Source organism: Gracilinanus agilis, chromosome 5 (assembly GCF_016433145.1).
Source record: "Gracilinanus agilis isolate LMUSP501 chromosome 5, AgileGrace, whole genome shotgun sequence".
Taxonomy (NCBI): Eukaryota; Metazoa; Chordata; class Mammalia; order Didelphimorphia; family Didelphidae; genus Gracilinanus; species Gracilinanus agilis.
In genome coordinates, this window is record NC_058134.1 from 231125420 (window position 1) to 231153397 (window position 27978).

The 27978-nt window shown below is 38.9% G+C and overlaps 1 protein-coding gene across 1 annotated transcript in view; it reads left to right on the forward strand.

Moving 5' to 3' along the window:
• ANKS1B (ankyrin repeat and sterile alpha motif domain containing 1B) overlaps nucleotides 1-27978 on the forward strand; it is a 1330035-nt gene that overhangs the window by 186936 nt on the left and 1115121 nt on the right. The window contains exons 6-8 of the mRNA XM_044679159.1: nucleotides 210-311; nucleotides 9931-10044; nucleotides 11479-11645. Coding sequence (XP_044535094.1) covers nucleotides 210-311; nucleotides 9931-10044; nucleotides 11479-11645 — 383 coding nt within the window. The remainder of the gene's footprint in view (nucleotides 1-209; nucleotides 312-9930; nucleotides 10045-11478; nucleotides 11646-27978) is intronic.

Sequence of the window (27978 nt, forward strand, 5' to 3'; positions counted from 1 at the left end):
AGGGAATTGGACTGGATGGCCTCCAAGGTCCTGTCTTGCTCTAAATCTGTGATCCTATGAATAGACACACACCCTCTTTCTTGTATTAATATTTTATGTTGAAGTTTGTGTGTCCCAGATTTTCTAAAACTAGGATCTGCTCAGGGTATATTTCTGATTCAAGACATTTTGAGTCCACTGATACCTACTCTGCTCATGTTCTCTTTCAGGGATTGATGCCAACATAAAGGACAGCTTAGGCAGAACCGTCTTAGATGTGCTGAAAGAGCACCCATCGCAGAAATCTCTCCAAATCGCCGCACTCTTACAAGGTAAAGCATGTTGGGTGGTGGCTGAGTCATTTGAGCAGAGCTAAGAACTAGCAATTCTGGGACCTGGAACAAGTATCTGGGAAAACTCTTTGAGCTCTCAAATGAATGGTACTCTGAAATGCGCTTTTCCAGAGAGACTCATTGGGTTGAGCTTTATTGGTGGGAAAGACCTAGGACTTCAGGATACAGCTTCCATGAGGGGAGAGACAGATGGATGTTAGGAGCCCGCAAAAGGCATTGCTGGGGAGGTGTAGACACTGGGAAAGGGAGCTAGACTGAGCCAGTGTAAATTCAGTTGTTTGTAGCAGCTGGAGGAACTTAAGAATGGCCAGGTTCTGGTCAGTTTTGGTGCTTTGACGTGGAGCTTTGGTAACTATTAGGGAAAACTACGGTTAATACTTTTTTTGCATTACAAAGGCACAAACCTAGTGGAAACAATTTATATTAATTGAATGTTATTTTAAATCCAAGTAATTTTCTCTTCAGGTTAGGGGTTCTTAACCCAGGGTCTCTGAATTTGTTATTTGTAGATTTCTTACATATATAAAAATATGTGAGTGTATATAATATACACATAATCTATATCTAGATATATATCTATGCATATTTGTTATAATTGTTTTCCTTTGTAATCCCTTGCATTTTGTTTTGAGCGTTTAAAATTGGGAATCTGAGGGGAGGAGGCCACAGACTTCACCAAACTGCCGAACTGCTTTATAACAGGGGGAAAAAAACTGGGGGTCTTATCCCTTGGATTTGGAGGGAAGAATGTCCAAACTGGCAGAAGCCCTTAATAGCCTGGAATATGTTTCTCTCTCGAGACATTTTGAAGTAATAGTTTTAGGGATCTTGAATAAAGAAAAATTTTACAATATGACAAAATGCAATTTCACAAGATAGGATTGGGTGAATATTATTATTATTATTATTATTATTATTATTAATTATTATCTGTCCAGAATAACAGTCACTTAACTTTTAACTTTCAGGCATACCTTTTAGGAGAATAATTCTCCTAAGCACTCAGTCTCTCTTTGGCCACTCTGCTCACTTCTTTTCCCCATGCTATTCACTAGGTCACCTGGAGTAATAGAGATACTCTTTTCAGGGGAAAGCAAAAAGAGGGAAGTGATCTTAGTAAGTCATTAATCTCTTCAAGAGTTGGAGGAAGGCAGTATTCCTAATTTTGTTGTTCAATTGTGTCTGACTCTTCGTGACCCCATTTGAGGTTTATTGGCAAAGATCCTGGAGTGGTTTGCCATTTACTTCTCTAGTTCATTTTGCAGATTAGGAAACTGAGGCCAATAGGGTTAAGTGACTTGACCAGGTTCACACAGTATGTGCCTGTGACTGGATTTGAAGTCAAGAAGATGAATTTCCTTTCAGGCCTGCCATTCTGTCCACTGTTCCACTTAGCTGCTACCTAGACTTCAAGTAGTTCATTTTAGGTTTGGTACCATAATCCATCTTCCTGAGCCTTTGATTTCCTTCTTAGAACTTTTAGATACTTTTCCAAGACAGAGAGAAAAAGATTTTAATGGAGATCATTGTTTCTTGAGAATGTGATCAAGTACCATAAATAGTTGTCTTTCTTCTATTAAGGCTGTAAGGGAACTTTAACCCGAAGAGATAGTTATTTCTTATTATTTTCAGTCAGACTAATGGGAGGTTTTCATAAATATCCACTTTAACCTGCCCTAGTTACATCTCGGCAAGTGATGCTAACCCATAATCCCTTGGAGCATGAGCTCAATTAAAAATGGGGGCATGGTCTACTTTTGGGTCTACAGTATCCTTCATATTTTTTAGGACAGAGTCTTTTTCCATATTTGTATACATATGGAAACTATGTATATCTCTATATATTTATATGGAATGTGCATATACATGTGGAAAAAGATATATCTGTATGTATATTTATATGAAGTAGCTGGAAAGACAGCAAGGTCTTGTTCAGCTTCAAATATTACTTTTGATACATACAAACAAGTTGTGTGACCTTGATAAGTCACAACATTTCAGTGCCTCAGAGAACCCTCTAAGATTAAATATTTGCAGAGTTTCAGGGCAGGTACTATGAGAGTTCCTCCTGGGTAGTTTCCTACACTGATAAAATTATAGATCTAATTTTTCTTAAAAATTAAAATTTTTTCTTAAAGTTATTTAATTTTTCTTTAAAATTATTTAATTTTCTTTAAAACTATTTAATCAATTTTTCTTAAAATTAATTAATTTTTCTTATAAATTAAACAGTTCTATGTTTATTTATATGTCACACTTGTTCACGAATTACTTGAAAGCAGAGATTGCTAACTTTCTTTTTTGCTTTATAGCCCTCTTTAGAAGTCTGCTAAAATCTATGGACCCTTTTTCAGAATAACATTCTGAAGGGCATAAAATAAAACCCGTGAGATGACAAAGAAACCAATTATGTTGAAATAGCTATTATGATAATTAGTATAGAGTCTACGGGCTCCAGTTTGGGGACCCCTGCTCTAAAGCAAAAGCAAGTGTAATTGTCCTCTCAGTTCTATGTTAAAGCAGGTATCGAGAATAAAAGACAGTTTTGGCCATAGGTAGGACTGGACAGGAACATTGCCTTGGCTGGATGGTATTCTAAGGAAGGATGTCGGTGATTTACTAGCTGTATTTATATGAATGGGTTGGCTCAACCTATGCTGTAGGATGCTGACCCTGGAGGGACCTGGCTTCACATTGCACCTGTGGGGATCAATGCCTGCATGACTGGATGTGTTCCTTGGACAGTCTAGACATCGGTTTCCTGATATGTCAAAGGCTTTGGTCTCAATGGCCTCTGAGGTCCCTCGTGGTTCTAGCTGAACATTTCTCAGGTCTCATATTGCCAAATATAATGTATGGGTTCAGGTGACATAGCCCAGATGAAAAGCAACTCGTGGAAATCTTGCTGGGTCTCAGTTATCTTTTCTGTAAAATAATGGGCTCCTTCGTCTCTGAGGCTTTTCCAGCTTTAAATCCACATTTTTCAGGTCTTCTATATACTGTATGGGCTCCTGGGTTATAACTCAGACAGTTGCAGTTTTCCTGTCTATAAAATGATGAGATTGAAGTATTTGACCTCTGAGGTCTTCTTCCTGTAGTTCTCAAATCCATTTGACCTTCTTGGGCCTCAGTTTCCTTATCTGGGAAATGATGGGGTTGGTTTAGATGGTCTTCTGGAGAATTCCTTGAGGTCTATGTTAATGGTCTTTATGATTTCATGAGACTTAATTTCTTTATCTGGAAAATGAGGGGGTTGGACTAAATAGCCCCTAAGGTTCCTTTCAGATCTAGGTCTGAGACACCCTGAATGTCACTGTTGTAAGGTAGTACTTTCAAAATGTTTTTTTTTTAATTTGAAATTTTTTATTTAATTAAGAAAAATTTTTCATGGTTCCATGATTCATGTTCTTTCCCTTCTCCCTCCCCCCTCCCATAGCTAATGAGCAATTGCACTGGGTTTTACATGTGTCATTGATCAAGACCTATTTCCATATTATTAATATTTGCACTAGGGTGATCGTTTAGAGCAGTGATTCCCAAAGTGGGCACCACTGCCCCCTGGTGGGTGCTGCAGCAATCCAGGGAAGCGTTGATGGCCACAGGTGCATTTATCTTTCCTATTAATTGCTATTAAATTAAAAAAAATTAATTTCCAGGGGGCTAAGTAATATTTTTCCTGGAAAGGGGGCGGTAGGCCAAAAAAGTCTGGGAACCACTGGTTTTTACATCCCCAATCATGTCCCCATCAATTCATGTGATCAAGCAGTTGTTTTTCTTCTGGGTTTCTACTCCCACAGTTTCTCTTTCAGAATGTTTTTTGATGAGTTCAATCAATAAAATCAAATGATTTTAAAGCTTGCACCATATGCTCAACACTGTTCCAAGTGCTGGGGGTTATAAAAACAAAGAATGGGGCAAACCCTACTCTCAAGAAGCTACCATTTTAATGGGGCATCTTGGTTATGTTATATCATAAAATGGCGCTCATGAGATCTGCACCTGCTTTTTCTTGACCCTGCTCAGTCATTTGTCAGGATCTTTGGCTCCCGACTAGAACAAAAATCCTGAGCCTAATTTGGTTTCAGAGAGATTTTTTTCCCTCTTTTGACTTTTTCATGATTCAGCTGGTGGAGTGGCATGCCATCTCCTTAAACCCATAAGCTATTTGTTCTCTAGTTATCTTGTTATCTCTTCCAGTTGTCACCTGCCACAGCTACTGAGGAAGGATAGATTGGTGAGGCAGCACCAGGGGACCAGAGATGCCTTGCATGGCTCTAGAAAATGGCTAAATTAGAGTCCAGCAGAAGCCTTGCCAGTACAGGAAGCAAAGACAGCAAAGGACTGAGAGGGACGGCTAGATGGACAATGGAAGGTCATTGCTAATCCTAGTTTTTTTTAGGAAAAGTAATGATTTTGCCATGTGTTTTTCTCCCCCTGAGCTGGAGTCAGGCTGCAGCTGCAACAATTTTCTCATCGATAAGGAGGTTAATTGCAAGTCAAGTGCATATAAGGATGAATGGGAGGACCAGAAGCAGAGCTTTGAAATTCAGGGTATGGAAAACAAGGAAAGGAGGCGGATACAAAAGGAAAATCAAGGCACAAACACACACCTTCAGTGTAGTGTTCTTCTGCATACTGAATAATATCCTATCCTGAAGTGCAAATGTAGAGACATTTCCATCCTAAACATTCATTCCAGCTATTTCTGCCCAGCCTGGGGTAGAGCCTTCTAGACTTATATTGTTCTCATTGGCCACAGTTGGACACACTGTACATCGACCCCAACATAGTGATGCCATTTGGTTCTCTCTGAGTACAAAAGGCAACGACTAAGTAGTATTGTTGGATCCTAGATTGAAAGCTGGACCGGACTCTTGAGATAATTTAGAACAACCCCCTTATTTTGCAGAAGAGGAAACTGAGGCCAGAAGGGACCCAGGAATCATCAAGATCTGGAAGGGAGGGCTATATAGTCTAAGCAACCTCATTTTACAAATGGGAAAACTGAGGCAGAGAGAAGTCTTAGCATTCTAGATTTAGAATTGGAATTGCTCTTAGAAGCCATCTAAACCAAAACTTTAATTTATAAGATGAAAAAATAAGAGGTTACGGGGATCATAGATTTAGGGCTGGAAGGGACCTCAGAGAACACTTAGTCTTGGCCTAAAACTGAGCTTTGGAAAAGTATAGAAGCGTGCACCAATTTTTTTTTATAACCTTTCCCTTCCATCTTAGCATCAATACTGCATGTTGGTTCTAAGGCAGAAGAGTGGTAAGGGCTAGGCAATGGGGGTTAAGTGACTTGTCCAGGGTCACACAGCTAGGAAGTGTCCAAGTCCAGTTAGAAGTGTGCAATAATAATAATCATCCATTGGGAGGAGAAAATATTAGTTTTGAAAAAAACAAAATATCATAGAATCACAAATTTAGAGCTGGAAGGGACCTCTGAGGTGTTGAGTCTAATGTCCTTATTTTCTAAATGAAGAAAATGAAATCCAAGGAGTTAAACATTGCTTCTGTGGGCATGGTGGGGAGAGCACTGGACCTGGAGTCCGGAAGACCTGAGATCAAACATCAGATACTTGTGACAAATGTCTCAAGCTTTTTCTCCTTGGACAAGTCACTTAACCCTCTTTGCCTCAGTTTTCTCATCTGTAAAATGAGCTTGTTAAACTGAAAAAAAAACCCCACAGAACTATTAAATAGTCTGAAAAACCATGTCTTTAATTAAGGAGAGGGGTTGAGTACTTTTCTCAAGGCCTCCATGCAGAGCTGCGTGCTACAGAGCCCCAAGACTCTGGCTGTTCTGGTACAGACCCCTGGGAGTGTCAACCACACTAGATTGACAGCTCCAAAGAATAAAAGAATTTGATAACATTTATTTTTTATTTGCTTTATTTTTAGAAAAATTTTTCATGTTTCCATGATTCATGTTTTTACTTTCCCCTTCACCCCCTCAAACTCCCCCCCCCCCCCAAAGCTAATGTGCATTTCTGCTGGTTTTAACATGTGTCATCTATCAAGACTTACTTACATATTATTGATAATTGCATTGGTGCGGTCCTTTCGGGTCTTCATCCCAAATCATGTCTGCATCAACCCATGTGTTCAATCCCATTCTTTTCCATAAATCCCTCAGGATTGTCCTGGGTCATTGCATTGCTGCCAGTACAGAAGTCCATTACATTCGATTTTACCACAGTGTATCAGTCTCTGTGTACAATGTTTTTCTTGAGAAACATATTCTTTAGGGGAACTGAGTATAGTTGATTGTCTTTACAATGGCTACAAAGAAGATGAGGAGTCCTAGATAGGATTATCTGGGAGAGGCTGATGCTTTACACAAAAAGGACACAAAAAGGAAAGATCTAGCCAAGGACTTGGGCTACCTTGGGAAAGGGCTTTGACACAAAAGGAGAAACTACAGGGACAAAAAGGGTACTTGATTCCTGATGCTCCACCTAAACTACTTTAAGGTCTATTGTTAATCTGAGTCTCCTGAGCTTGGGCTTTCCCTTCTAGAGAAATTCTCATGGGACATGGTCAATTGTGAAGGTCTCAGACCTCACACTGCTACAAACTTGGGGTTCTCAAGATCTCCAGAATGGGGTTTCTAGATTCCAAGTTGATAAGTTGGAGTAATAAATGGCAAACAACTCATGTATCCCTTGACAAGAAAACCCCAAATAGGGTCACAAAGAGTCAGACATGATTGGAATGACTAAGCAACAAAAACATTGCTTCTGATAAGTTGAGGCAGCCATAGAAATCATAGGTGAGGGGGGAGATCTTTTCAAATAAACTTTATAGCCAACACTAAGGACTGATTTTGTTGATGACACTAATGGCCACAAGAATTTGGGAATCCTTTTTAAGTCTCTCTTCCTGTCTAGACACCAAATGGGAAAATGCAAAGATTTCAGAAAGTTTCTGAATTCTAGACTAAGTCCTTTTATCCTATTAGCTTGGAAGACTTTGGATACAAACAAACAAACAAAAACTTGCCACTTAGTGGAAGGGGAAAATATTCTTGATATATTTTAGGGAAAAGATGATTTATTAACCAATTAATAATTATAATTGACCTTTGTAACCAGAAGCACTGTGATGTAGTGGAGAGAGTTGACTTGAGAGTCAGGAAGACCATGGTTCATGTCTTGCCTCTTGACCCATAGTGACTGTGTGACCCCGAGTATATCACTAAACCTTTCAGTGTGTCTGGGAAAGTGGCAGAGCAAGTACCATGCTGCATTGCTTGGTACTGTAGAGGAAATTTCCTCATTCAGAATTTTTTATGCTAATAAAACTATAATCACATAGTTATTAAAGTGTCTCAGGCCAGATTTAAACTTAGATCTTCCTTGCTCTGGTGCTCTATCCACTGTACTATCTCCATCATACTCCTCCCCCTTCTCCCCAAAACTCCTCAAATTCCGTTGGAATTTCTATAGCATTATTCAAATCACTTGCTATATAGACTTCTCATTGGAACTCAACGACCCTGTAGTATTCCATATACTACCTCTATGCCTTTGTGAAGCTGTTCCCCATACTGAAAATGCCTTTCTTCATCTTAGAATTCCTTCATTTGCCAGCATCTATGGGAAACTTCTCCTAAGCCTTTTAGTGGTTAAAGCTTTCTCCCACCTCACTTTACAGTGGAAAGATCATTGGATTTGGGATCAGGGAACCAGGATTGATTTTCTGCCCCTTACTAGTGGTGGACTTGGGGCAAATCACTTCCCTTGCCTGTCCTCAGTTTGCTCATTTGTAAAATGAAGGCATTGGACTTTATGAACTTTTAGGTTCCTTAATCTGAATCTCTGATCTAATGAACCCCTCCTCCTCAATTTAAGTATGCATTTCTCCGTTTATGTTGTAGACTTTTGGTGAAATATGTTTTTTTAAACAGTAATATTTTTTAGAAAAGTTAACATGGTTACATAATTCATGCTCTTACTTTCCCCTTCACTCCCTGAGCTACCTGCCCCCCACCCATGGCTAATGTGTATTTCCACTGGTTTTAACATGTGTCATTGATCAAGACCTATTTCCAAATTGTTGTTATTTGCATTGATGTGGTAGTTTCGAGTCTACATCCCCAATCATGTCCACCTCAACCCATATGTTCAAGCAGTTGTTTTTCTTCTGTTTCCACTCCTGTAGTTCTTCCTCTGAATGTGGGTAGCGTTCTTTTCTATAAATACCTCAGAGCTGTCCTGGGTCATTGCATTGCTGCTAGTACAGAAGCCCATTACATTCTATTTTACCACAGTGTATCAGTCTTTGTGTACAATGTTCTTCTGGCTCTGCTCCTTTTGCTCTGCATCAATTCCTGGAGGTCTCTCCAGTTCACCTGGAACTCCTCCAGCTTATTATTCCTTTGAGCACAATAGTATTCCATCACCAGCATATACCACAGTTTGTTCAGCCATTCCCCAATCGAAGGGCATACCCTCAATTTCTAGTTTTTTGCCACCACAAAAAGCACGGTTATAAATATTTTCGTACAAGTCTGTTTATCTATGATCTCTTTGGGGTACAAACCCAACCATGGTATGGCTCGATCAAAGGGGCAGGCATTCTTTTATAGCCCTTTGAGTATAGTTCCAAATTGCCATCCAGAATGGTTGGATCAGTTCACAGCTCCACCAGTAAAGCATTAATGTCCCAGTTTTGCCACATCCCCTCCAGCATTCATTACTCTCCCCTTCTTTCATTTTAGCCAATCTGCTTTGGGACAAAAATCCACTATTTGACAAAAACTGTTGGGAAATTTGGAAAACAATATGGGAGAGATTAGGTTTAGATCAACATCTCACACCCTACACCAAGATAAATTCAGAATGGGTGAATGACTTGAATATAAAGAGGAAAACTATAAATAAGTTAAGCGAACATAGAATAGTTTACTTGTCGGATCTCTGGGAAAGGAAAGATTTTAAAACCAAGCAAGAGTTAGAGAAAATTACAAAATGTAAAATAAATGATTTTGATTATATTAAACTAAAGAGCTTTTGTACAAACAAAAACAATGTAGCCAAAATCAGAAGGGAAACAACAAATTGGGAAAAAAATCTTTATAAGAAAAAAACTCTGACAGAGGTCTAATTACTCAAATATACAAGGAGTTAAACCAATTGTATAAAAAAATCAAGCCATTCCCCAATTGAAAAATGGGCAAGAGACATGAATGGGCAATTTTCAGATAAAGAAATCAAATGTATCAATAAGCACATGAGAAAGTGTTCTAAATCTCTAATAATTAGAGAAATGCAAATGAAAATGAAATGTGTTTTGAAGGCAGACAATAGATCTTGTCTTGTCTTGGAATCCCTGTTATCTGGCGATCCCTTGTTTGCTGTAGGAGCTTTATTAATTCTTGTGTTGGGTATGTGGAAGTGGATTGTGACAGATTTACACACATACTCACATGAATTTACAAAGACATTCCTACATACACACATACACAAATGTGATGGATTTCAGGGAAATAAATGGAAAAATTTAGAGGGAAGGCTAAATTTTATTATCGAACAAACAAAATGAGTTCAAAAATAGGAAATTTTAACTTTCATAATGCCGTGTGTATACACAGAATATTTGGAAGGTGGAGACAAAACTACCATCCTGGAAGAGAACGAATCAGAATGTACCACACACCAGACGTGCATCTCATCGCCTGTTAATTCACCGTCCCAAAAGACCAAAAGTGAGTGGTCTACTTTGAAGTCTTTACCAACCTTTTCAGTTGCAGGGAACAGAGTGGGCAAAACAGGTTTTCTTTTCTTCTCTCTCTCTCTCTCTCTCTCTCTCTCTCTCTCTCTCTCTCTCTCTCTCTCTCTCTCTCATAATCTTAGGGTAATGAATTGGGTTCCACACCTGTAGTTCACAATCACACCTTTTCTGCAATGTGTTTAGAGCAGAAATGCTCTTTTCTCAGCAAGGACTGCCAGCTTTTTTATTTTCAGAATGACAACTTCATTTCTTTTGTATTGAAATTTCAAATTTACAACAGATAAAAAAGCAGAGACAGATTTAAAAAAGTTACTGATTATAGACTATTGGAGAGTTTGATAGACTTGATATTGGATGCATTGCCAGACATGGTGAATGTTTTGGTTGCATTTGCTGTCTTTTAAAATCTTTTTAAAAGATATGGCTTGCTGAGGAGAAGTGAAAGTGGTAGAATTTGAAACTGAAGAGGATAGAAAAACAAAATTAAATGACCAGAATAAGAAGAAAAAACCTGTAGGCATTAATATACAGTACTACCACTTCCATTTTTTCAAAAAGATTTCAGTTTATGAAACTGGAATATAGGTTTTTTCTGTTCATATGTGTAGATAGAAATACTCTTAGAATTTTTTTAGCCTTTTAATATGAATGTACCCATCAACAGCAATATTTATATTTCGCCATAAAAAGGACTGGCAAAAAGTATCACAGACCTGGAGTCTGGAAGGCTCATCTTCCTGTGTTCTGATCTGGCCTCAGATACTCACTAGCTGTGTGATCCTGGGCAAGCCACTTCACCCTTTTGCCTCAGTTTCCTGATCTTATAAAAATCATCTGGATAAGGAAATGACAAACCACTTTAATTATCTTTGTTGAGGAAACTCCAGATGGGGTCATGAAGAGTCAGATGTGACTAAAAAATGACTGAGCAACACTAAAAAGAACAAAAAAGATGACTATATTTGAAACCATAAACTTGTTAGACACAGTTTTTAGAGGGAATGTTAAATCGAACATGGTAGCAGGTGAAATTGATCTGTTTTGTTTTTGTTCTGATTATTTTGCTTTTCTCCTGTGTGTTTTGTAATGTTAAATTGACGTTCTTTTCTTTATATTTTGAAAGGATACTTCTTTCAGTATTCACAAATTTACCTTTCTCCTCACCTCACTGAAGCCTTTCTTTGTAGGCTATCCAATAAGCATAGCCACGCAGAACAATTCCAACACATTGACCATGTCTGAAAATGCCCATTTCATAGAAATATTCTCAATAGATATGTTCCAGCTACCAAGTTTTATATGCCATGGTTTGACTCCCTCTCGTTGGCCCTCAAACTTGTATATTTTTTATAATTTAACAGCAGCAAAAGCCTAGATATCTCTAAAATTCTGATTCTTTGGGTTTCAGGTGAAGCTGTGGCTGGAGAATTATCAAAGCTCTTGGATGAAATCAAACTCTGTCAAGAGAAGGATTACTCTTTTGAAGATTTGTGTCACACGATCTCAGACCACTATTTGGACAATCTGAGCAAGATTTCAGAGGAAGAATTTGGGAAGAATGGGAGCCAGGCGTTGGTAAGTACATTGGCAAAGGGTTATTCCTCCATTGTTTAAAGTCTATCTTTATATCTAAAGGAAGGCTGGATTAACCATTGATGTTAACTCATAGGCGCACACACAGTTACCTTTCACGTTAGTTGTATGATCCACATTGTCCTATATTCTATAGCATTGACATCAATACCAGCTGCTTTGGTGAGCTTAGTGAGTCGGTCAATATTTATTGAATGCATGTCAGTTTTCAGCCACTACATTAAATTCTGGGGATACAAAGGAAGAGGAAAACAATGCCTGCTCTCAAAAGAGGACATTCTAATGGTGGAAAAACCACAGAAATATCTACATAGAAAATATACACAGAGAACGACAAGGTAATCTAAAAGGAAGGTACTAGCAATTGGTCACACTAGGTAGACAACTTCCTGCAAAATGTCCTATTTGACCCGAGTCTTGATAAAATCCCAGAAAAACCAAGAGTTGGAGGTGAAGGGAGAGAGCATTCCAGGCATGGGCAGTGAGAATGCTGAAAGTAGGAGAAGCCAGTATAGCTGGTATCATAGAGTTATGATGACTGGGAAGACGAGACAAGACTAGATAAGTTGGGAGGGGTTTTAAGTGCTAAACTGAGGATTAATTTTTAATCCTGGAGGTAATAGGGAGCCACTGGAGTTTACTAAGCAAGGTGGTGTGGTGACATGATTTGTATTTTGGAAAAATCACCTGGGTAACTGAATTGAGAAAAGATGGTGAGTATGAAGAGACTTGGGTCAGGGAACCCAAAGAGAAGGTTATTCCAAGAGTCCATTCAAAAAGTGATGAGGGTCTGACTTAGGGTTGTAACTGAGTGAGTAGAGAGAGGGAGATTTAAATGAGGGATTGCTCCCAAGGTTATCTGATGTCTAAGCCTGGAGTCTTCTCTCATCCTCTTGACTCATAATAATCTGCTTGAAACTCTTTTAAACTAAAATTCACAAGGGTATGATAACCTCAGGAGCCACTTCTTTCTGTACTAGCAAAGAGCTGTGATTTTATTCATGTGCTTCTCCTCTACTACTATAATTCATGACCCCTCTATACCTCGGGGCATGAAAGTTAGTGTGGTCCAGAACATCCTCACCCTTTTGCCAGCCTAGTGAGGAAAGACCTTCTTTTGACTTGACTTTCCCATTATGAAGGGGATTGGTGAACTGGTGGCTGGGCAGATTAGGACAGCTAGGATGATGAAATCCTTGTTTTCTGTTAAAAGTACTGGGGATAGTCAGGCTAGAGAAGAGAAGGCTGAAGGGACAGATTGGGAAAGGATAGCTGTCTTCAAATATTTGAAGGGCTATCATCTGGATAAAGAATTAGACTTCCTTTTGATCTCAGAGCAGGGGTTCCTACCCTATTCTCTGAGAGACGTACTTCAGCATGACTGATTTTTCCTTTGGAAATCTTTGGATTTTATTTTACAAATTTAAAAATATTCTTAGAATGGATCCATGGACTTCATTAGACTTCCAAGGACCCATGACACACAAAAGAATCCTTGCCCTAGAATGGGTGTAGAATTTGTGAAGTGGAAAACTGAGGTTTGGTATAAGGAATGACTTTCTGCCAGAGCTCTCCAAAAGTGGAAGGGGTTTCCCCTTTCATTAGGTGGTCTTTTGGCAGAACTGGAAAGATTTTTTGTTGGCTATATTATCTTGGAGAAATATAGGTTGGATCATATGACTGTGAGGGTCCACCATTTGAATCTGTAAAATGGAGGGTTTGGGTACCATGAACTCAAGTGTCCCTAAAGCTTCTGACCTCTGATTCTATGGCACAGTCAAGTGTTTGTGATTTTCTCCTGGTGCTGCTACTTTCTACCTTGAACGAAACCCTTCTTAATTTCTGTCTCTATGAAAATGATGGAGTTGGATGGCATCAAGTCTAGGGTCCCTTCCAGGTTGTGCCTCAATCTAAGGATCATAGAACAAGAAATCTATGAAGTGGAGATAATAATAAGCCCTACCTTCCAGGCTTGTTGGGAGGATAAAGTGAGTAGTGTGGAATATTCCTTATTTTACTCAAGGTTGACTAACTGGTATATGGAGGGTTTTTCTTTTGATGTTAGATGCTACAGGGGTGTCTGGGCCCCAATGGACATTTCGTCTATGAAGCTATTACTGAGCAATGATAAGAAGTCCTGCTCATCTGGCTCAGATACGTTTTTCAGGCAGCAAAAGAGGGAGACCTGTTTGCCTAGTGAAAATAAAATGCATGGGACAATTTATACTTAACCAGATGTCTGCCAGCCATTTTTCAAGTGTCAAGAGAAGGACTTTGTGTTCTTTCAAGTAAGGAATCTGAAGTCTTAATGAAGTGCTCATGCTTTCTTCTTCTGGAGTTCTATATGAGAAATGCTGATTCTGCAGGGGAGGTAGGGATAATCTTGCCGTAAAAAGGATCTTAACTAGGGGAGAAAAGCTTTACTTATTAATGGAGCTATGCATAGCTATGGAGGCATGCGTATATGTATTCTGTAGCCAGTGATAATCATTTATATTCCTCAGAGTAAGGGGAAGATGATACTTGCAGTTAAAAAATGCTTAGAAGCAAAACCAAACATTTGTACAAATACTAAGAGGCCAGAATCCCAGACATCATGGCCTTGCAGGAAAGCCTTGCAGAAGGCTACAATAACCTTAATTTACGTCCCTTTGGTGGGGGAGCAGAAACATATTCATATATGATGGAAAATTTGTTATTCTGATGATTTTTGATGAAGATATCGAGACAGCTTGGAGAAGTGAAGCAGAGTGCTGCCTTTGGAGTCAAATTTCGGTTGTAAAGCTTACTTACTAGCTGTGGGACCTTGGTTGAGCTGCTTAACCTCCATGCATTTCAGGTAAACTCCCTAAGAATTATCTTTAGAAAGACAAGGTAATATTTTCAGTTCATCAACAAACCTTTAGTAAGTTTATGTTGTCAGCTGAGTGTTGGGCTTGGAATTAGGAAGGTGTGAGTCTATAGCTCATCTCAAATACTTTTTAGCTGAGGGAGCTTGGACAAGAGAGTCACCTTTCTGGTCCTCAGTTCTTCATTTAGAGAATGGACAGCTTGGACTTGACCCCTCCTGATCACCTTCTCTCTAAACTCCCAATTCCCAGACATTTGCTTTGGGAGAGGGAGATCCCCAGTGGCTAGTGTCTTCTGCTCTGAGCCTATCTTCCATTTACTCTGGATATATTTTGCATGGACATAGTTATTACACTCCCATTAGACTGAATTGTATTACAGTTACCTAATTATTACACTCCCATTAGAGCGTACAAGCTCCTGGAGGGCAGGGACTATTATCTTATGTTTGTTTTCTCAGCACTTAGATCAGCGCCTGACATTCAGCAGATGCTTAACAAATGCTTGTTGACTAACTAATAATTCCCTTGTGTCTCTGGATCAAAGAAATTAAGCTGTCGGATTTCTGTTCACTCTTGAGTATGGAAAAGTCCAAAACAGAGGCAGGTCCCTCAAAGACGTTTCCCCATTTGCTTTTGACAACTATAAAAAAGAAAACCATGCAAAGAGATGGGAACTTAAGTTAGAGAGTCTCTATTAGAAGAAATTTAATTTCGCTGGATTGTGGCTTGTGGTAGGGTAGCACAGTCCACCTGCTAGCCACCCCTACCTACTTCCTCCACAGTGTTCGTCTCCTCTGCTTTTTGGCCCAAGATAGATTGTCTTCTATCGTCCAGTAGATTATTGGACGCAGTAAAAAGTTCTTATCCCTGTCTATAGATTTTAAAAAATTGCTTGTACTTGCTGACGTACAGGTTATTCACATGTTCTCTGTACCTTGTGGCAGTTTTTATGGAAGGGAATTATTTTATGACTTACAGCATCAACTTGGATTTCAAGACCAAATCTCTTCTCTCACCTTTGGGCGTCATGCCTGTTTGTTGCTTAAAGCAGAAGCCGTTGGTCCACAACTGAAGTCAATATTGGGTTTCAATACTTTGCTTGTTAAGTGTGTACTTTGGGACTCAGGGGCCCTTTTTCATAGAAATATAGCAAACGGTGGCCAAGTTCACAGGCTAGCCCACTGAAATGACTTTAACCTCCAGTGTAGCAGAATGATGGTGTTAATACTCCCCATGCCTCTTCCATAGGGAACAGTTTTCTTTAGTTTGGGACTTCTTTATGTCACACTTCTTCCCTATGTTACCCTTCACTCGAGTTTCCCTAGATTACAGTGAACCCCTGACCATCCTCTTAGTATTGGCTGTCATTCGCTCACATCTCCAGCACTGGTCCTAGAGGGAAAGCTCAAATACTCTTTGCAGCCGGCTGTCATTTATAGACTCTTTACCACCTTCAAACAGAAACTTCTCCTCCTTTGAAATCCATTTAATTAAAAAAAAATGTCCTCCCAACCTAGATTGTTGGGAATCACTGAGCTAGAGGAAACCTCATAACCTTGCTGACTGGGTACATTCCCTCCTCAAAACAAAGACAATCCTTCTATTCCTTGCTAATTGATTTTCTATTACACTCCCCATATAAACTATAACAAACCATCTCTCTTCAAGCACTCCATACTTCCCTTCTCTCCCCACTTTACTTGAGAACCTCCACACTTACTCTACTAGGAAAATTGAAGCTATTCATTGTTTGCTCTCATGTTTTCTTTTCTTCACCCCAAGAACTCTTGACATCACACCCTATTGTTTCCTCCTCTTCTCTCCCAGTCTTGGACAAAAGCAGTCTTTTTCTTTGCCAATGTCTTACCCTCTTCACGTAGATCGATAGATAAACATTTTGTTAAGTGCTTACTATGTGTCAGAAACTGTGTTAACCCCTGAGAATTCAAATAGAGGCAAAAATAAACCTACCCTCAAGGAGTGTATATTCTACTGGGGTAAGATAGTATATAAAAGAGAACTGAATAGTTGAGGAGGCCAAACAGAAAAAAAGTACTTGCCAGAAGGCAGAGATTGAAATAGCTAGAGAAAGGAGAGAGCTGAGAAGAGGCACTTCATCAAGTAGAGATTATTGGCAAGACCTGAGGTCTACTTAATCCTCTGGAGTTTTCCATGATCTGGAATAGTTCTCTCATTTCCTGATATCCCTGTAATCTTCAGTTTAATTGAATTCAAACAACACTGACTGACCTCCCATTCTATAAATATATAGAAGCTATCCTTCTAGGTACTAAGGGAGAAATGAAGATAATTAAGAGTCTGATTCTTCAGGACTAATTCATCATGGATGGCAGTAGCAAAGTTTGTTATGGTGGAGAAGAATCCTGATATTGGAGTCAGAGGATGTGGGTTCAAGTCTTTCTTTTGCCACTTTTGCAGTCTACCTGCTTCTGTCAATTATTAAAGAACATTTATTAAATACCTACTAAGTGCCCACCCTTATACTACGCACTGAGGATGTAAGAAATGAAATTAATATAAAAGGATAGATTTATATGTATATAAAATATATATATAATATTATATATAAAATATATAATATAAAAGGACAGATTAATAGATAGGGTTTTAAAGGATTTATTGATAGCCTTTTAGGAAAATGAAGCCACGTGCCTGTTTAAAGGGACCCACCATTTACCTGTTCCTCCCGTCCTGGCTCCTGCTCCACAATCACAGAAGAGGAAGTACCAACTCAGACACTCACTATTTAACCTCTGTTTATGTTATTAGGCAATTGCCTATGCCATTCACAGGAAATGTAGTTCAAAAGAGCCCTAGATGGCCACCAGAAGTTTAGATCAGGGATTTCAAAATTAATTCAAGGATCCCCAAATTTCCAATATCACAGGATATAAGTACAAAGCATGAATGAATCCCTGCTCTCATAGATTTTAATTGAAGAGACTGATGTAACTGCAGGGAAGTCATTTCACTTCTCCAGCCTCAGCTTTTTTATCTGTGAAATAGAAGGTTTAGATTAGATGACCTTGTAATGTCCTAAATCTATGAAAACATGAAACTTATAAAATTAGAGTATAATAAGTGTTTAACAGAGGCATAAAAAAAAAGTACCAAGGGAGTTGAGAGGAGGCCAGATTGAATTCTGATTTGGGGAATCATTTTCTATCTGAATTGAAAATAGAGGTGGGATAGGAGGTGAGGTAGGAAAACTAAGATAGAGGCACATTTCGGGTTTTGGGGATCAAGTGGAAAATGGAATGGTGGTGGGATGTGCGAAAAACATAAGGAGAAACCAGTGGATAAAAGTGGTCAGATCTGGAGTTTGAGAATGTATGTTTAAATCCTGTCTCTGCTACTTAGGAACTTGGTGACCTATGAGGAATTGGAATTGATGACTTCTAATGTCTCTTCCAGTTTTTGGTTTATTATCCTGTGGAAATGAATTCCAGAAAACGAGATTGGGCCAGATTGAGTGGAGCTTTTAGTATGCAAAGGGGAACAGTAGTAGAATAAACTAGGAATGTAAATTGGATGTAGATTATGGAAGTCCTTGACTGCTAGTTAAGGAGATTCCATAGGAAGTCAGGAGTACTTGAAACATAGAGAAACTTTGTGGTGAAAAAGAAAGAATTCTAACTCTGAAATCAGGAGACCTGAGTCCAAATCCTATCTCTGATCTTAGTACCTCTGTGATCTTGGGGAAATCATTTGCCTTCTCTGGACCTTAGAAAAGTGAGAAGAATGAACCAAATAGCTTCAAAGCTCTTTTCCAGGATGAAATCTGTGGTTTTGAGTTTTTGAAAAGGAGATTTCTATAATAGGATTCATGTATTGGGAAGATCAATCTGGCATTTGCATATAAGGTGTGTTGACATAGAAAACTGGGCCGGAGGTGAGATTAAGAGGCTATTGCAATTATTGAGTCAAGAAGTATTAAAAACAAAACAGAACCTTAGCTTTGGTCTTAAAATCAATAATAAGTATTGATTCCAAAGCAGAGAAGTGGTATAGGCTAGGAAATTGGGACTAAGTCATTTGTTCAGAGTTACACAGCCAGGAATTGCCTGAGGTTAGATTTGAACCCAAGACTTTCCATGTCTAGGTTCAGTTCAATACCCTGAGCCTCCTAGCTGCCCCCTCCTCCCCCAAATCTCCTGTCACACACAAGAAGTATCAAAGACTTAAGTCAGGGCAATGACATGAGCTGAAAGAGATAGAGAAGACAGAATGGAAAATGGGAGGCTAGAATATATAGGACTCAGATTCAAATTGGATATAGTGATTAGAGAGGAGTCATAGGAGTCTCAGATCTGGGCCACTAACCTGGGTAGCTGGGAGAATGGGGGCAACATGGACAGAAATAAGAAAGCTCAGAGGCAAGAGGGCAAATAGATTTGGGGGAAATTTGATTAGTTTAGTTTCAGACATATTGAGCTGGAAGGCATCCTGGCAGATACTTCCAGTTGAAAATATGTGTCCAAAGATTTGGGGAAAATGACAGGGTTAGAGATAAGTGTGGGGGAGGCAATAGAGGAATAAGACAATAGGAAATGATATTTCTAATGATATTCACATTACTAGAAGTGTGGATATTTATAATCCCTAATATGTTCCTGATTATAATCCCTAATACGAATGACTCTGGACTTTATCATTGCAAATTCTTTCACATTCTTTTATCTCATTTCATCTTTACAGTATGGGTAGTACATAAAGTAGCATCACCATTTTACTGATGATGGAACCAGGTTCAAAGAGGTTAAGTAACTTGTGCAAAGTCAGAAAGGTGGCAAGTGATCCAGATGAGAAAGAGGAAGAGATGAGTGAACGAGAGAAGGAGCAATCAGAGAGGTAGGAGAAGAGTCATAAGAAAATAGCATCTTAGAAGCCTTGGAAGGACAATACCAAGGCTAAAGGAAGTAGTCAGCAGTGCAGAGAGATCAAGGAGGATGAGGACCAAGAAAAGGCTGTTGGATTAAACAATTAGAAGGTCACCATCCACCCAAGAGAGAGCTATTTCACTAGAGTGATAGGTTTAGATAGCAAGAAGTTGAAGAGAAAGCAGTTTGTGAAAAAAAATTAGTTTTAGTTAAAAAATTAAAATTTCAATCACCCTAATGCAAATATCAATAATATGGAAATAGGTCTTTATCAATGACACATGTAAAACCCAGTGGAATTGCTTGTTGGCTATGGGAGGGTGGGGAAAGAAAGGGAGGGAAAAACATGGAAAAATATTATAAATTAATTAATTAAATAAAGAATTCAATTAAGATATAAATAAAAGAAAATTGGGTTTGCTGAAAAAAAATTAAAATTTCTATTTTGATTCGTTCAATTTGATGCCTGCAATGGGAAGAGAACTTTGACTGAAGTTTAAAAATTATACTTGCATGAATTTTCATTCAGTAGTTAAGCCATTTTACTTTCATTTGAGAAGATTCAGAGAATGATTCTCTACCTTCTCCCCAAGTTGAAACAGAATAAAGTACTCCAGTATGCAATGCAAAATTATGAAGAAAGTAGTATTGAAAAGTAGTATGGTTATTCCTTCCACATCATGACTTTCCCCTTTGTGGTTTCATATATGGCAAGTCCTCATAAGAAATGAAATAGGAATCTTTTGGCAGTTTTGTAGAAACTTCAGGTGACACTTGAAGGCCAGCTGATGACAAGGAAGAAGTTGAGGAACTCGGAAATGCACTTAGCCCAAAGTTTACAATTAAGTATTGCTAACACCCCTTAACAGAAAAAGAAAAAAAAAAGAAAAAACTCCGACTTCTCTGGGATGAAAAGAGGGCCAAAAATTTTTACATGGACTTTCCAGATCACAGGGTCCAGGTTTTTAATCTTTTTGATGTGGAAGGGGATAACTATATTTGAAAAGTAGGATGGTTTTTCTGTATACTTAGCTGTGAAAAGGAGGGCAGAAATAGGATGGGAATTTGAGAGATTACTTGAGTTAAGTGAAAGCTTTTTTTAAGATAGGAAAGAGGAGAGAAAGCAGTTGGTAAAATGAGAGATAGAAAATACATGAAAGGGGATGATCGCGGCAGGGAGATAATCACAGGAGATAAAAAATGCAATGTGCTTTGCAGACCTTAAAGTAAAATATGAATGTTCAATATGGTGAATGGAAAGCTAGCTTCAAAGTCAAGAGGACTTGGGCTCAAGTTCTGCCTTTGACACATTTGGGCATGACTGGAAGACCTTGGGCAAGTCACTTCACCCCCTTTGAGTCTTAGTTTCTTTTTATAAAACTCATAGCACCTATCTTTAAGGGATTTTAAACAATGACTAATTGAGTCCTTGTAGGGTATGTCAAAGAGGGGACTGGACAGCCACTGAGATCTCTACCCACTCCAGGATTCTTTGAAATGAGATAAAGTACTTATGATTACAATACCACAATATGCAAAGAAAATGTATATTAATAAGGGGATAGGTAGAAAACTTACACTTAGCAAGAATGACAGCTACCTTCTGGGAAGGAATGAATAAAATAGAGAATAAGTAATGATGTCTTCATATTTTAAAAATAGAATTCTTTCTCATGCAAATAAATTGGTACCCGAGTATATTTCAGACAGTAAAACAAAAGGAATTAGTAGCATTTGGAGCCAGTGAATTTGCAAAACAACTCTGGAAAAAGGAGCATTTTTTTGGGTTAATTTCCCTGGGATTTGGGATTTCGGTGGTCAAGGACCGCTCTGTACCCCCGCAGAGCACAGCCCATTTAGTAATTCCTCCTGAGGCCAGCTAGAGAGCAGTTAGGAACAAGGCAACAGGAAAGGATATTTCTAACAACACGAACACTATATAGGAAGGCTTCGTAGCTGGCACGCCATTAATTATGGTCCTTTGCCTCCAGATTTGATGCCTTGAATTTCCTGGTGGCCTCTTTCAGTTTCATTTTTAAGTATTCTTTTTTTCCAATAGAGGGCGCTCTAATGCAGCGATTCAGCACCCCCACCATCTTATGTAAGGACCTTTTATTTTTGATTGAGAAAATTTTCAAATTAAAATCATGTCTTAAAGTGGTAGTTTGGAGCTTTTTTTTAATTAATAAAAGTGAATTAAAAATTAAAATTCCTTCTTTGATTTATTCAATCAGGAGGGGATGACTGTAGTGGGAAAGGAACTTTGACTCAATTTTTTTAAATGATAATTTTTTTAAACCTCACATGAATTTTCATTCAGTAGTAAGCTATTTTAATTTCTTTTGAGAATATTCACAGAGGACAGTTCTCTGTCTTCTCCCCACATCCATCTCCAGGTTGAAATAGAATCCCACACTTGAGTACAGAATTATGAAGAAAGTGGTATGGAACATTCTGGTGACTCAGTGAGCCTTTGTTCCCAGACTGACCTGTCAGTCAATGTTGAGGAAAATGACCAGAGGCTGCTTTCTGTGTTTCCTACTCTTTGTTATTTGCTTCTTTGGGGGCCATTTTGCCTGACTGAATCGTCTTATCAAAGTTGGTTAGCCTGGAAGCCATTTGCCTTGACTTACTTGGGATGAATCTCCTTTAAATTCTCTCTGTTCTAAGTTTTGTCCCATTAATCAGACTAAAAGCCAAACTAAAGAATTTTCCTTTCAACAGTTGCATTCTATTATTTACCAGTCACAGGCTCATCGATGGACCCACGGAAGGGACTTTAGAGAGTGTCTCTTCTTCCACAGAATACGAGCTTCCGGGAGACAAGGAAGGGGTGTTTCATGTTTGGTCTTTGTGTTCTCCAGCAGGGTGCCATAGTAAAGAGGAAGTCAAGTCACTAAGCATTTAGGAAGTCTTTAGCCCAGTGCTAAGAGTGCAAAGAAAAGCAAAAGACTTACCTAGACTGACTTATTGGCAAGGAACTCACAGTCTAATGGCAGAGAATGCCAAGAGCTATGCCCATCAATGTGTGTGTGTGTGTGTGTGTGTGTGTGTGTGTGTGTGTGTGTATACACTAAGGCTTTGGGGACACCATATATATATATATATATACACACACACACACAAAGACCAAACATATGTATATATGGTGTCCCCAAAGCCTTAGTGTGTTTTAAGCTACTGAAACTTTTTAGGATAAATTGGAGAGAATCGAGAGAAGGAAGAATGCTTCTAGCACGAATTCCACTATTGATTGGGGAAGGGAGCTTGGGGTTGGCATGCCATCAGTCTCAGATGTTCTTGAGGGTAGCCTGTTACCCCGAGAGTATGGCCCTTTTCTCTTCAGTGGTTGCCAGGGAAGGCAGTTCATCTGGATAAGGAGAAATGGCCATTAGGTCCAAGAATCAGAAGCTTATTCATTGTTTGATAGAGTCTTTTCCCTCCTTGCTCATTTAATTTATATGAAAATACTAAGGGTGCCAGAGTAGCCAGGCTCTGAGAGCATTCATTTGGGATTGGCTTCATGATATACTGCCAGCAGACTACAAGACACAAGGAGTGAGAGGGAAGTGCAAAGGACACTGGAATAGCATCATCTAAGTAGTATAATGGCTAGGGCTGGAACTGCAATCAGAAAGATCTGAGTTTGCATCTTCCCTTTGACTAGCTGTGTATGCCTGGACAAATCACTTAATCACTCTCTGCCTTAGCTTCCTCATCTGCAAAATGGACGTGGTTACTTAAGTCTGCCTTTGTTCCCAAACTCTAAATAAAAAGAGGTACGATGTCTTTCCCTCTTGGATATTCCTTGGGGAAGTAACATTTGTGATTCTGTGTTTCTGAACCTCAAGTTGTGTCCCTGATGCAAAGTTTCCCAGGTAGAGGTAGGTAAAGCACCTACCTCAAAGGGTTAATTAGAACATCAAAGAGGATAATATCTGCAGAGCATTTGGCAATCCTCAAATTGCCATATAAAGGCAGCTATTTTTATTCAAAGCTAGTCTCAGTTTGCTCATCTGTAAAAATACTATTATTCAAATATAGCCTCACACAATTTCTAGACAAGCTGGGTGCTCTTGGGCAAGTCTCTTCTCCGAGCATCAATGAATAGGTTGAACTAGATACCCTCTGAGGTTCCTTCTAGTTCTCCTTCTGTGATGATGGTTCTATGATCCTGGGGAAACACCACCATCCTTGGGTGAAAGTTCCCCTCCAAGTTGGCTCCCTGAAGAGAAGCCTCATTTGCCCCATGCTAGTTACAGCTCTGATTCCACACCTGGCACTCCTACTCCAGCATGCCATGCATGGAGGGAATATTATTGAACACAAACTCAGCAACTTGATGGGACTTGCCCTGGCTCTCCTCCACCAACTCCCCAGTGCTCTACCATTTCCCACGTCTCTCTATTCCAGAATTCTGTGCTTTCTCTCCTTGGTTCACATCTGTGATCCAGCTAGGTAGCTGGTTCCTAAGCAAGAACACATGGCTTTATAAAATGAGAATTTGTCTAGCCCCAGAAAGATTGTTTGAACAGAATGTGACACTTTGCATCAGGGACCCAACTTGTGGTTTAGAAACACAGAATCACAAATGTCACTTCACCATGGAATATCCAAGAAGGGAAGACATCTTTCCTCTTTATTTGGGGGTTGGGAGCAAAGGCAGACTCGCGAAGCCCCTGAGGGAGATTGCCTGAAAGGGCTCATCTAGTCCCTGGGAGGCAGGGGGCTAGCAAGTCTTGTGACATTCCCCCCAGGTAACTCTGCCCTCTGTACCCAATTCCTGCCTTTTTTGCTTTCCTCTCCCCCTCCTGCTTTCCTGGAAGCCAAGCCTCTAATTATACGGCAGCTTTTCTGATGTGTGTGGTATTTTATTTTAGCATTCTGACTTATTAAAAATGAGTTCTGTGCCTGAAAGCCCCCAGGCAGAAGGATAAAAATTGAAGTTAACAATGTACAGAAAAAAAGAGGGGAAAAAACCCTAATCTATTCCAGTTTCCACAAACTGATGGAAAGGTGCCCTTTGTGGGAGGACGTAGGTAGGAGTTTATGGGGTGATGGGGGAACAAAAGTCAATAGATTTGGATAACTTTGACCAGGAAACCAAGTGGATTTCTAGAAATGGAAAACTGCGTTTCCATATCTTTCTTATTGTGCACAAGGTTTACATTTGGAAAAGAGCATATTGGGTGATCTTGGGTGCCTACAAATGGCAGCTAATCAGAGGACTAGGGATAGGGACCAGGCAGAGGACAAGTGGGTCATACATGGAACACTTTGGAATGTAGTCTGAACCAGCAAAATGAAATTTGGACATGTTGAACAAAATAAATAAGAATACAATGAGACATTGTTAATATTACTATGAGGATTTATTTTAATTTTTAACTTTTTAACTTTTAATTTTTTTATTTAATTAATTGGTTTAGAATATTTTCCCATGGTTACATGAATCATGTTCTTTCCCTCCCCTCCTCCCACTTCCTTCCCATAGCCAATGAGCAGTCCCACTGGGTTTTATATGTGTCATTGATCAAGACCTATTTCCATATTATTAATATTTGCACTAGGGTGATCATGTAGAGTCTACATCCCCAATCATATCCCCATCGACCCGTCTGATAAAGCAATTGTTTTTCTTCTGCAGTTCTGCTCCCACAGTTCTTTCTCTGGATGTGGATAGCATCTTTCTCATAAGTCCCTCAGAGTTGTCCTGGATCATTACATTGCTGCTAGTACAGAAGTTCATTACATTTGATTTTACCACAGTATATCAGTCTCTGTGTACAATGTTCTCCTGGTTTTGCTCCTTTCATTCTGCATCAGTTCCTGGAGGTCGTTCCAGTTCACATGGAATTCCTCCAGTTCTTTATTCCTTTGAGCACAATAGTATTCCATCACCAACAGATGCCACAATTTGTTCAGCCATTCTCCAATTGAAGGGCATCCCCTCATTTTCCAATTTTTTTTGCCACCACAAATAGGGTGGCTATAAATATTTTTGTACAAGTATTTTTCCTTATTATCTCTTTGGGGTACAAACCCAGCAATGGTATGTTTGGATCAAAGGGCAGGCAGTCTTTTAAAGCCCTTTGTGCATAGTTCTAAATTGCCTTCCAGAATGGTTGGACCAATTTACAACTCCAACAACAGTTTATTAGTGTCCCAATTTTGCCATATTCCTTCCAACATTTATTACTTTCCCTTGCTGTCATAATATGAGGATTTCTAAGGCAATATTTGGCCTAATGAGATCGTTATGCATTGTTTAGTTACTCATTGTTTGAGTTTGACACTGGTCACATACCTAGTACATCAGATATAATTTGGACCCAAGGTTCTTGAATTCCAGACTGACTCACTTTTTACTGTACTACACTAAGTCTCATATAATAAGAGATCACTCAGATGGTTATTGAATCTTAAAACTTTATTTGGGCTTAAAGAGCAAAATATATTTGGTACCCCTCATTTTAAGTGAATAAGTAGAATCTTAATAAAGTGAGAACTAACTCCTCAGCAAAAATTTTTATTATTTTGTTAGAACATGAGATGTTATCAGACAAGAATAGATGATCTGAAACAGTGAGTGGCTAAGTTACAAAGACCTGGATTCAGATCCTACCTCTGACTCTTATTAGCTATGGGACTCTTGTCAAATCCCTTAATTCATTGCACTGACTCTCGGTTTCTCTATCTACAAAAAGATCTTTAAGGTGTCTTTCAGTTCTAAACCCATAATCTAAGAAATATAGTAGTTGTATAACCCTGAGAAATGACAGGAGTACTGCCCTAAGAGTCAGACATCTCTGGATTCTATTACTGGCAAATGTTGAAATAGCTGTGAGACCTTAGATAAATCCCTTCTTTTTAGTTCTCAGTATACATATCTCATGCAAATAATACTAAATAATGCTAACAATACTAAAAATTACATAATGCCTACTGTGTGCCACTCACTATACAATTTACAGTTATTATAATTATTTTTGTAATTATTGTCTTTTTTTTTTATCATCACAGCCTCAGGGGAATCTTCCAGTGGTGCAACCTGGGTCATCTGGTCTAGTCCTTACCTGAAATTATAACACCTGCCTGGCATGTTTCCTGAAATCTTTCCCTCTCTTTCAGATTTAGGCACAAAATTAATCAGCAAACAATTATTGTATATCTGTGGTTTGGGTGTTAGGGACAAGAGACAATCAAAATGATTCCTACCCTCAAGGAGCTTATATTCTAACCAACATTTGATATTCTTCTCTACCATATATCCATCCATCAGGGTCCTGTCTCAATGAAGTTCCAGACATAGGTACTTTAATTGTTCTTTCCATGTAGATGTTCTAATTTGCCCAAACTGATATCCAATGAATTTAGAGATCCTGTATAGTGGACTATCAGACCTAGAGCCAGGGAAATCTGGGTTCCAATCCCCACTTTAGCATTGATTAGCTACATCTGCAGAATTATTGGATACTATTTAGCTTACAGGGTAATTGAAAGTTCAAATGAGATAAAAAAGCCCCTCTTCCTGCTTTATCCCTTCTTCTACAGACTTTTCCTCCAACTCCCATTAGCCTCGACCCAAGAATCTTCGTAGTTCTGGATTCTTCAGAGTCTCTGTTTTCCTCCTTTGACATCATCTTTATGGGTTATTGATGCTTCAGATTTCTTGCTGAAGTGAGAACATTTGAAGTTGGGCATCCTCATTAGGCATGTGAACATAGGCAAATTACCTTCCCTTCCTAATCACTAGTACAAGTAAGCTCTTTGAGGGCAGCGTGCCCTCATTTTGTCTTTATTCTTGGCACTTAGTAGGGACTTTAAAAATGTCATTGATAGTTTGAGCTCACATCTCTGTCTCTCATGTGGATGCTAATAATAACACATTTCCTGTTGCACAAGATTTTTGGGAGGAAAGTCCTTTGTAAATCTCACTTTTATATAAGTTATTAGTTACTCCCATTATCTATTTTTCTTTGAATTTCTTTAGCCATGTCTTCAGTGTATTTTGGCAGAATCCACTAATTCAGTTTCAGGAGGCAATTTTCTGCCTCCTGCCTCTACTGCATATTATTCTAGATGCTTCTGCTTGCCTTCTATTATCTCCATTCACAGGAATGGAAAATGAGAATTCAGATGAATTTTCACTTGTAACCTATGTGAATCTTGGCAGACATTCAGTGGTAAAAAGCAGATGCTATAATTCTTCATACCACTTAGTTCCTATTCTTCTTTTTGAATATGACCAGCTTTCAGGTGGTTAGTCTGTAGAAAGTTAGAAAGTCTTGGAAAATTATATGAAATGGCCATCTAAGAATTACTCTGTATGGTATGAAGATGATGCTAAGCCTCACTTCCTAACTGGACTATTGTCTTCCAAGCTCTCACCTCTCTAGTCAGTTTTCCACATATTATTCCTCTCTACTTCTACTTTCTTTCAGTAGAACTGCCTACTTGCTCTTCCCCAAACTTGGCATCCCCACCTCCTAAGCACTGCACTGACTGTCTCTCATGCCTAGAATGTGCCCTGTTCTTGCCTCAATCTCTGAGAAACCCTAG